Source organism: Erythrolamprus reginae, chromosome 6 (assembly GCF_031021105.1).
Source record: "Erythrolamprus reginae isolate rEryReg1 chromosome 6, rEryReg1.hap1, whole genome shotgun sequence".
Classification (NCBI taxonomy): Eukaryota; Metazoa; Chordata; class Lepidosauria; order Squamata; family Dipsadidae; genus Erythrolamprus; species Erythrolamprus reginae.
In genome coordinates this window covers 66372471-66384154 of record NC_091955.1, presented here as the reverse complement: position 1 = coordinate 66384154, position 11684 = coordinate 66372471, and the positions used below count along the sequence as shown (strand labels likewise).

At 40.8% G+C, this 11684-nt stretch overlaps 1 protein-coding gene across 3 annotated transcripts in view; it reads left to right on the top strand.

Annotated features, from left to right (window-relative positions):
- Positions 1 to 6692: 6692 nt before the first annotated feature.
- Positions 6693 to 11684, top strand: part of GTPBP1 (GTP binding protein 1) — a 33393-nt gene continuing 28401 nt past the window's right edge. The window contains exons 1-3 of one of the 3 annotated variants that reach the window (XM_070756106.1): positions 6693 to 7129; positions 9609 to 9720; positions 11050 to 11230. In XM_070756106.1, the coding sequence (XP_070612207.1) occupies positions 6905 to 7129; positions 9609 to 9720; positions 11050 to 11230 (518 nt within the window). In that variant the 5' untranslated portion in view covers positions 6693 to 6904. The remainder of the gene's footprint in view (positions 7130 to 9608; positions 9721 to 11049; positions 11231 to 11684) is intronic. The other 2 variants (XM_070756107.1, XM_070756108.1) reach the window with 2 other exon arrangements.

Here is an 11684-nt window from a genome sequence, read left to right as displayed (position 1 = left end):
AGGATGCGAGAGGTCAGTAACTATTTTCCCCGCCCTCTTTTTGACTCGTGCAGTATACAGGTCCTCAATGGAAGGCAGGTTGACAGCAATTGTTTTTTCTGCAGTTCTGATTATCCTCTGAAGTCTGTGTCGGTCTTGGGTTGCAGAACCAAACCAGACAGTTATAGAGGTGCAGATGACAGACTCAATGATTCCTCTGAAGAGCCATGATGAATCAGGCCAAAGTCCATCGAGTCCAGCATTCTGTGTCACACAGTGACTCACCAATTGTACATGGGGATCTTGAGCAGAAACAGAAGGCAAAACCCTTCCTTTCCCTTGACCCCCCAACAAATGGTACCCAAGGGAATCCTGCCTGCCTCAACCAACATAGAGGCAGCACTTGGACATCCGTTTCAATAACCACCTATGTTACACTTGGCATCCAAGAATCTGTCTAATCCTTCCTTGAAGCTATCCAGGCTGATAGCTGTCACAACCTCTTCTGGAAGTGAATTCCATAAACCAACGACCCTCTGGGTGAAGAAATATTTTCCTTTTTTTGTCCTCACTTTCTTACCTATGAGCTCCCTTACCTACTCCCTATGACAAAGGGAGTGCCTCTTTGTCCTAGTATTGTGTGATAAAGAAAATAATTTTTTTCTATCCATCTTTTCTATCCCATGCATGATTTTATACACCTCTTAAACACCGTCTTTCAAGGCTGAAGAGATCAAGGCGTTGCAACCTGGTTTCATGAGGGAGGTGCTCCATTTCCTTGATCATTTTGTTGCCCTTTTTTGCACCTTTTCCAGTTTCATAATATCCTTCTTGAGGTGCGGTGACCAGAACTGTACACAGTACTCCAAGTGTGGTCTCACCATCGATTTGTACAGACGCAATAAAACACTTGCCAACCTATTTTCGATTCTCTTCTTAATGCCAAGCATGGAATTAGCTTTTTTTCCCCACTGCCATTATCTTTTATTGAGCCACATCCTCATAGGTGTGACTATACATTTAAACAGGGGGTCTCCAACCATGGCAACTTTAATTCTTGTGAACTTTAACTCCCAGAATTCCTCAGCCAGCTTTGCTGAGGGGGATTTTGCAGAGAATTGCAAAAGGCAATAAAGAGATTGGCAACCTAGAACCGTGATGGCAAACCTATGGCACGGGTGCTACAGGTGGCACGCAGAGACATATCTGAGGGCACGTGAGACTTTGCCCTGTGTCAGCTCCAGCGTGTATGTGCACGCTGGCCAGCTGATTTTTCGCCTTCCAGAGGGCAGTGGGAGGCCGTTTTCACCCTTCCCAGGCTTCAGGAAAGCCTCGAGTCTTTCGATGGCAAAAAACGGACCCAGTGGGCCTACCAGAAGTTCAGAAACAAACTTTTGGTAAGTCTGTTGGGCCGTTTTTCACTCTTCCCAGGCTTCAGGAAAGCCTCCAGTCTTTCGATGGCAAAAAATGGACCCAGTGGGCCTACCAGAAGTTCAGAAACAAACTTTTGGTAAGTCTGTTGGGCCGTTTTTCACTCTTCCCAGGCTTCAGGAAAGCCTCCAGTCTTTTGATGGCAAAAAATGGACCCAGTGGGCCTACCAGAAGTTCAGAAACAAACTTTTGGTAAGTCTGTTGGGCCGTTTTTCACTCTTCCCAGGCTTCAGGAAAGCCTCCAGTCTTTCGATGGCAAAAAACAGACCCAGTGGGCCTAACAGAAGTTCAGAAACAAACTTTCGGTAGGTCTGTTGGGCCGTTTTTCACCCTCCACAGGCCCAACGGGCCTATCAGAAGTCCAGAGGCTTCAGTGAGGTCTGCTTGAGTGGGGGGGGATATGCACACATGCACAAGAGGAGGGCATTGCATTTTGGTTGTGGGCACATGTGCATGTGCTATTGCGTGCATGCGCACCCTTTTGGCACCCAAGCAAAAAAAGGTTCGCCATCACTTACATAGAAGGTGCATTCTTATAATGGTAATATTTAATGGTGACAAGTGGAAGTTGGATGATGCATTAAATCTGAGGTCTCCAACCTTTATTTATTTATTTTGTCAAGTACATATTAGTATTATATCTATATATGCTACCAATATGCATGTGAATAAATAAATAAATAAATAAATAAATGTTGGAGACCTCAGATTTAATGTATCATCCAGCTTCCTCTTGCCACCATAAAATATTACCATTATAAGAATGGGTGGCTACTGCACCTTCTAGGCTGTCAATCTCTTTATTGCCTTTTGCAATTCCCTGCCTAAACGTATTGTCCCGATTTGTGAGTGCCTCATTACAGAGGCAGGATTGGTTTTCTCTGGACTTGGGTCTTTTCCCTTCAAAGCACCATCATTCATCTACAATGGGAGAAACTGCGCTGGGAAAGTACTGGATGTGGTAATTGCATCTAGACCAGTTTGCTTACCCATCCCGTACACTATTTGAAACTTCTTACAAAATGAAAACAACTTGACAGTAAGCACAATGGGAAAGAGACTCCAAATTCTAAAAGTTTTATGTATCTCTATTTTAATTAACAGAATAGTGCCACATTCATAATTGGACAGACATAATTACATAACTGCAAAGAGACATCTATAGATCTGGATGACTGAAACAAATAGCAAGAGAGCCCTTTGATTTTTAGTAATTATGGTGCTACTGTAAAACTGCTAGTGGAGAAAGGACTAGTGTATCAGAATTATGATGGGACCTTGCTGCCTGACATTAGAACAAAGATTTCTATCAACACCCATTCAAAATTACTTTGGGCATAAAGATAATGTTTATTGAAGTGCTGAAAAGATCCTATATCTCATACCATTCTTATCAGATCTTACTGCTCATTTTCTGTTAAACTGAAATTTTCAGAGTCATTTCAGACTTACCTTGGCTAAACGTTTGTTTTTCCATCATCCATCCAAATATAATACATTTTATCAATATGGCTGTATATTTTGCTTCAGAAAATATTGTGTGGATTTACTGTACTTTCCCCCATTTAAAAAAAATGGGAACTGAAAAGAAAAATGCTGACTGTCGTTGAGTGCAAGTATTAGTCTCATACATTTTTCTATATAATTTTGGTTTAGTAATAAAAAGGAGCATGGAAAATGATTACACAATTTTTTTAATAATCTGAACCACAGTTCATTAACTCTCCTCAAGAAGTGGCTATTCATCCTCTTAAAATTCTCCAGAGATGAAGATCCCACAACTTTCAATTTTCTGTAGCTGTTTAAAAATTCAATTATACTGGTAGGAAGAAAAAAAATGATAAACCTAAACTATGAAATAAGTTTTGATATAACTACTAAATTATATTCTTCCTGTTTTTGCTTGCTGAGAACTAGTGTGGTGAAAAATCCGTTGCAACAGTCTTCCCATTACTAACCCCCCATCTTTTCTTGTATATACCGTGTTTCCCCGAAAATAAGACACTGTCTTATATTAATTTTTGCTCCAAAGGTTGTGCTACGTCTTATTTTCGGGGGGTGCCTTATATTTCTGAAATAAGACAAATTCACAGGCAGAAAAGTTGACACCCCCAAAGAAAGTGTATCGTACGGTACACTGATTACGGTACGGTACCTGTCAGTATGGCACCCACACACACAAACGACGGCACTTATATGGTACAACAGTATACTCCCGCTATTGCAGCTTCCGGCCACCAGAGGAACTACAGTCTACGCACTGTAGTGGAGACTGTAACGGCGGTGAGACAGCAGCAGACTGTGTCTGCTGTACCGGACAGTACAAAGCGATGGAAGGGGCCAGCAGGGGACGCCACATTATTACGGTACCGCTATGAACAGTTTTGAATGGTACCGTATGTTTTTCCACTGTACCGTATGTAAACTTGACTAAGCCTTATTTTCGGGGGGTGCCTTATATTAGCAAATTCTGCAAAACCTCTGACATGCCTTACTTTCGGGGTACGTCTTATTTTCGAGGAAACAGTGTAGTATTGGTGAGGTGAGCGGGAAGCCCCAAATGCCATCAGCAACCCCGATTCTGCGTTGTCAAGTCATCATCCTTGCTCCATTACACCTATCAGATTGGGTTATAGACAAGTTTCCCTGTGGAAGATAGACTCTGGGGCTACACTTGCACAAGAACATTTACCACTTTTGCTGACAAGGGATCTTGAGATTATAGGATTGCTTACTTTTATGAATAAACATTTCACTTTCACATTCAGATACGTTCCGTCTCTACCAAATCAACAATGAAGCTGCAAAAGCAAAACAAAAACATGTACTTGTACAATGGAAATTCTTTTCTCTGCCAGGATTAAAAAGTCACGAGAAACCTCTGTTGCTGCTGGTAGGATAAGAGTATCTTGGGTCAAAGAAACTCCATCCTCACTTTTTGACACGCACTATCCCGGACCAAACAATTAATAAATAGAGGAGGAGAAAATCCCATTTAAGAATAGGGTTAGAAGGGTTTCCAAGTTTTCATTTGGGTAGATTGCTTTCTCATCGACGCTTTTCTACAGAGGAATCATTGAGTCTGTCATCTACACCTCTATAACGGTCTGGTTTAGTTCTGTAATCCAACAATACCGACACAGACTTCAGAGGATAATCAGAACTGCAGAGAAAACAATTGCTGCCAACCTGCCTTCCATTGAGGACCTGTATACAGTGGAACCCCGACATAAGAGCTGCTCTACTTAAGAGCAACTCGAGATAAGAGCTGGGAGGGGAGAGATATTTTTGTTCTACTTACAAGCCCAAATTCGAGATACAAGCGCCAAGGAGCTGTCTCCTGAAGCCAAACGCTAACTTCCGCGTTCGGCTTCAGGAGACAGCTGCGAAGCGGCGCGCGTGTTTTAAAAGGTTGCAGCCGGCCTGGGGGGCTCGGGGGGGTGCTTGCAGCTTTCTTTCTTGCTCTTTTTCTTTCTCTCTTTTACCTTCCCTTCCTCTATTTCTTCTTTTCTTTCTCCTTCCCACCTTCTTCCCTCCCTCCCTCCCTTCACTCATTCCTCTCTTACTCTCCCCTTTCATAAGTTTCCTTGCTTCCTTCCTCTGTTCCTGTCCCTTCCCTCTTTCCTTCCTTCCTTCCCACCCTCCGTCCATTCATTCACCCATTCCTCTCTTGATCGCTTAAAGCCGGTCCCTGGTGCAAAAAGGGTTGGGGACCTCTGTCCTACAGGATTGGGTGGCAGAGAAGTTGAACATATGTAAATTTAAAAGTTTAAGAAAGTTTACAAGTTAAGTGAAAGAAACTTCATTATTCATTTATATGTACATGTACATTTCTTCATTAAAAACATGTCTTTCTGCATAATTTAGACTAACTTTGTGAGTTTTTTGAGGGCTGGAACCAATTAAAATTATTTACATTAATTCCTATGGGGAAAAGTCGTTCGAGATAAGAGCTGCTCGACTTAAGAGCCCAGGTCCGGAACGAATTAAACTCGTATCTCGAGGTACCACTGTACTGCACGAGTCAAAAAGAGGGCGGGGAAAATATTTAATGACCCCTCACATCCTGGACACAAACTGTTTCAACTCCTACCCTCAAAACATCGCTACAGAGCACTGCACACCAAGACAACTAGACACAAGAACAGTTTTTTCCTGAACGCCATCACCCTGCTAAACAACAAATAACAACACTGTCAAACTATTTACTAAGTCTGCACTAATATTACTACTATTTTTTCCTCATCATTCCTATCACCCATTTCCTCCCACTTAGGACTGTATGACTGTAACTTGATGCTTGTATCCTTAAGATTTTTATTAATATTGTTTCCTGATTGCTTATTTGACCCCATGACAATAATTAAGTGTGGTACCTCATGATTCTTGACAAATATATATTTTTCTTTTATGTACACTGAGAGCGTATGCACCAAAGACAAATTCCTTGTATGTGCAATCACACTTGGCTAATAAAGAATTATATTTTATTCCTCTAACTGGCTCGGTCTAAGCTACAGCCAATGGGTTGGTAAAGGCTCAGTCTCTCCCATAATTTCTTTAAATTAAAGCCTAGAATAGAATAGAATAGAATAGAATAGAATAGAATTCTTTATTGGCCAAGTGTGATTGGACACACAAGGAATTTGCCTTGGTGCATGTGCTCTCAGTGTACATAAAAGAAAATATAGATTTGTCAAGAAACATGTGGTATGATATCTAAAAAATATTGAATATTGCAATTCAAGGACATCAAATTTACAAGATTACTATCAGGATAAAACAAAAGGAGAGAATCAGATGTCTGTCTATCACGTTTTTGGAAAATCATATATATAGAATAGATAGAATTAATAGAATTCTTTATTGGCCAAGTGTGATTGGACACACAAGGAATTTGTCTTTGGTGCAGATGCTCTCAGCGTACATAAAAGAAAATATAGTTTTGTCAAGAATCATGAGGTACAACACTTAATGATTGTCATAGGGGTCAAATAAGCAATGAGGAAACAATCAATATTAATAAAAATCTTGGGATACAAGCAACAAGTTACAGTCATACAGTCCTAAGTGGGAGGAAATGGGTGATAGGAATGATGAGAAAAAAATAGTAGGAATAGAAGTGCAAGATTGGGAAGCCTCTTATGTTTGTCCCAGCCAAGAGTCAGGCTTAGCAGGCACCTGGCTCAGAGTTGCTAGGCGTCATTCATAAACGAAAGCAAGAGAACGCCGCTGCCGCCCGCCTTTGCTTTCTCTTTCCAGCCCGGAAAAAAAAAAAAGGCGGAAAGAAAACATTCCAAAGAGGCGTGGCTCATACATATTAATCGATTCTTCGGTCGTCATAGCAATACAGTAACTGTTATCGACGGGTCTGCTCCCTGATTGGTGGGCGAGGGGCTCAGCGCCCGAACCACCTGTTTGGTTGCGACTCCGAAGAGAAGCCCGGCTGGCTCCTCGCAAGTAATTTTCGCGCGAGTGGGCGGGGCTTACACTAATGAAGCCGGGGAAGGAGCCTGGCACTGCCAAGATGGCGACGGAAAGGAGCCGCTCTCCGATGGGGGGCTCGCCAGTGCCGGCTTCCATGTTCGCCCCGGAGCCCGCGTCGCACGGCGGGACAGCGGCGGCTTTCTCTAGGCCTCACGGCGGCGTCTCGGAAACTGACGGCAGCGATGACGGCGAGCTGCTCAACGGAGAACCGGAGCTGGATCTTACCAGCAAGGTAGTTAGGCCCGTGGCGGGGCTGGGGAACGAGAGCCGAGACGGAGGAGGTGTGAGGTCGGCTTGTAGTGTGGCTACTTCGGGTCGCGCTCCTCAGTCGTTCGTGTGAGCGGTTCCCTCTTCTTGCTACCCGCGCCGGGTCGAGTCCTTGTTGTTAGTCCTTTGGGGAACTTCATTCGGGGGGGTCGTTTCAACTATAAGTGATTTTGCTAGGAGAGGAGATGGTAGAAAGGTTGGCAGCTTCTGCCCTTCTGGCGGATGACGGTTGTGTCTCAGAAAGAAAAAGGGAAAAAAAAATACTCGGGTGAGTGTGTGATCCAGGGTGCTTCGCGGGATCTCTGAGTCGGAGTACGTGGCATTTACCCTTGGCGCGTGTCTGGGATTCAGAAAGTTAATATGCTCCTGAATGAGTTTTCCAATAAATAAGGGGGAAAAGTGGACTTAAACTCTTCTGCAAACATCTTTAGAATAGTAAACTTGTTTACTTTTTTTCCTTTTATGTTTACTGTCGGTTGTTTTGAAGTTGAGGTGTAAAAAGTTACGTGCATAGACACTTGTGTACCATCTACACTGCTCAAAAATAAATAAATAAAGGGAACACTTAAACAACACAATATAACTCCAAGTAAATCAAACTTCTGTGAAATCAAACTGCCCACTTAGGAAGCAACACAATCAATTTCACATGCTGTTGAGCACATTCAACTTTGTACAGAACAAAGTATTCAGTGAGAATATTTCATTCATTCAGATCTAGGATGTGTTTGAGTGTTCCCTTTATTTATTTATTTTGAGCAGTATATTTGAATATTGCATTTTTCTGATCAAAGTACTTCCTGGTGATAGCACCTCAGTGTCTGTTAACCTGCTGGGCATGGTTACCGAATGGATTGGAGAGAGATGGAATCTGAGCAACTTTCACTATTGCTGTAATCTGATAAACAGAAACTGACAGATCAGACTTCTGTTGCTATGCTGTAGTGAACTTTCCAGATCTAGGTAAATAGAAACTGTTATTAAACAGTGCATGGAAGGGAGCTGCATTTATATTCAATATCTAATTCTTGTTCAAGCTGCCAGTCAGTAGAGATTGAAAGACAGCAAGTGACAAGTAGGTTGCATTATCAGAATCTTGAATTGTCTGTTCAGCCTACTGAAGACATTCATTTATTCATTTGTCCAATGTACAAATACTGTACATAGGAAGAAAAATAGACATGTGATAATATAAAAGAGGGTGAAAGTGAACTTAGGGGAGAGGATATATGAAAGGAAGAGAATATATAAGATAGGTGAAGGAAAGGAAAGATATTTGGACAGGGGACGAAAGGCACTCTAGTGCACTTATTTACGCTCCTTACTGGCCTCTTAGGAACCTGGAGAGGTCAATCGTGGAGAGTCTAAGGGAGAAGTGTTGGGATACTGAGATGGCTATTTTAACTCAAATGGGCACTTTTTCTAAAATGACATGGAAATATTTGAGCATCCCAATATCAGGAGCCAATGTAACATACCAAAATAAGTCCGAACAGTTTGACTTCCAATTCCCTGTCATTGGTATCTGTATGACTTTTGCTAATCTGATACGACTTTTGAGCACTATGGAAGCTTCAGTTAATTTGCTGCTGTACAAACGTGTTTTTAATAGAATGGATTTGTTAGTGGGATTTTATTATAGTACTATTATTGGCTGTCCTTATGGGGTGAAAAGTAGAATGCACACAACAGAAGTGCAAGAGACCCCAGTAATAGTGTTGTTATGAAATAAGCATAGGTTTGCTTTTGATATAACTTTTTTAACTGCCTAAAAACAGTTGTATTGGTACTTTTTCCCAAGTTTGGGTCTATGTTGTCTTCCAGGAGTTTAAAGCTTCACAACTTTTGCATCAACACATAGGAGTGACAATTCCGTTCTGAGCCAATTGTGTAAGATTCATTTTTATTATATAATCAAAGGACTAGATGAGCTCAAAGTACTTCAGTTTTCAATAAAGATTGAATTTGTTGCTTTAAAAAAACCCTCTTATTAATAAATGCTGCTTCTGACATGGCATAATATATCCAGAATTTTATCTTGTTCCACAGGATACATAACCATTGGAATGATTATGTATCCTGTGGAACAAGATAAAATACCATGTCAGAAGCAGCATTTATTTCTCATAGCATAAATACAATCTTTGAAAATGAAGTCAATTTCAGATATTAAAAACCATTTTAATATTGTTTCCTCATCAAGTAGCATAGCTGGGTATTTTTGTTTTATCACTGTTTTTCTTTATCATTTATTGTCTTCCTTCTGAAAGCAATAACTTTCAAATGAATATTTGTTTTAAGGGGCATTCATCAAAGGGATTTAGGAACCGTTTAATAGCAATAGAATTTTGTTTTAGCTGTATTGCTATATAATGTGATGTGTTCGTTCATTGAATTGTTTTTGAATAGTTAATAAGAAGTAAAAGCCTACTCTCTCCATTTAGCTAGTAATGGTGAGCCCAACATCCGAACAGTATGATAGTTTACTCCGACAGATGTGGGAGAGGATGGATGAAGGATGTGGAGAGAGCATCTATGTTATTGGTCAAGGGTCAGGTAAATACTCCTATGATATTTTTTCAATGCCAAATGCTGAGCTTTTAAGAAGTAGTAGTTTTGCAGAAATAGCTCAATTGATTGTGCTTGGGAAAAAGAAAGACTAATATATAATACCTAATTTATTCTTTTCACATCTAGCTAGTGCTAAATTATACTATAATAACAAGCACTGTTTTTGGTTCTCAGTGCCAACTAATTATTAATCACATCATCAATGTTCATATTTTCTCCCTGAACAAAACTGGAATACTATCCGTTATGAACAGTTTATGTATAGAAGTAATTGTGCTGCGTTTCAGTAAAGAATGTTCAGAATAGCCATATAAAATGAAAATAATACAAGGACCCCTCGATTTATAACCACAGTTGAGTACAAAATTTCTGTTGTTCAGTAAAACATTTGTTAAGTGAGTTTACCCCATTTTATGACCTTTCTTGCCACAGTTGTTAATAAAATGGTTGCTAAATTAATCTGGCTTCCTTATTGATTTTGCTTGGCAGAAGGCCACAAAAGTTAGTCTCATGAGTCCAGGACACTGCAACCATCATAAATATCTGTTAAGCATCTGAATTTTGATCATGTGATCATGGGGATGATGCAACTGTCATTAGTATGAAAAACATAAGTCACTTTTCAGCAACGTAACTTCACTGAATGAATGGTTGTAAGTCCAAGACTACCTCTAATACAGAAGGTATTTCTTACCCAATTAGAGGGTGTAATCTGTAATTTTAGGATTGCATGTAGCCTCTAAATTCCTTTTCCCTGTGACACAGGAGATAAACAAGGGCTCCATAGAAATGCAGCTAGGTGTGTTTGGAAGGGTTAGTATTTTGCTGGTAGAAAAGATAGATGAGACAGATTATATCAGTGAAATGTACACTTTCACACACACACACACACCATCACAGATCTCAATGTCCTACAGATTGTTTTTATATACTTTAATTCATTCATTTATTAAATATAAATGCCACCACTGTCAAGTGACTATTAGAGTCCTCGGAGGGGACGGCATGCAAATAAATAATAAATATAAGCATTTGAAATATAATTTGTGTTTTGATTCTATCATCTTCAGACTCTTGTGTTTTTATTTTACGATCTTCGAGTCTTCGGAGAGGGACGGCATGCAAATCTGATAAATAATAATAATAATAATAAATAATTATTAATAATTATTAATAATAATAATCTTGCCTGTTTTAATCAATGCCCTTTAAGTGTACAATATCTGTTAAGAGACCAGGAGGGACAAAGTAACTTTAAATCTGTTTTAATAAATTCATGTAATTGTTCCTCCTTCTTTCCTAATGGTTCATCAGATGGGACTGACTATGGGCTTAGCGATGGAGACATGGAAGCCTCCTATGCCACAGTGAAGAGCATGGCAGAACAAATAGACGCTGATGTAATTCTCTTGCGAGAACACCAAGAAGCAGGAGGCAAAGTGCGTGATTATTTGGTGCGCAAACGTGTGGGTGACAACGATTTCCTAGAGGTCAGGTAAGAAGAGATGGGAAGCTTGCTTAGTCAACATGATATCTGCTGCTGCAGCTTGTACTAGTAGTGGCAGAAAGCTGGTAACTCTGGTTTGACTGTGGAAGTAATTTGGTCTAATTATTTTTTTTCTCCTTCATGCTGTGCATAGTAACTTATGGTTGGGACTAAGAGTGTATATTCTTATAAAAAAGTGTCTGAATGGCAGTTTTCTAGTTATTACAGGTAGTCCCCGACTTACGACGTCATTCCTACGGGGCGTCGTAAGCCCACCGTGGAGATCCCCTCACCCGAATGGAGGTGGCAATGCAGCGCCAAGAAGGACCAGCTGTTAGCCCCTTGAAGCTGCCGCCGCCGTTCAACCAAAGGGAACTCCGCAGTGGATGGCGGCGGTGGCTCCGAGGCCGCCCACCGCAGAGATCCCCTTGTCCGAATGGAGGCGGCGGCAACCTCGGAGGCT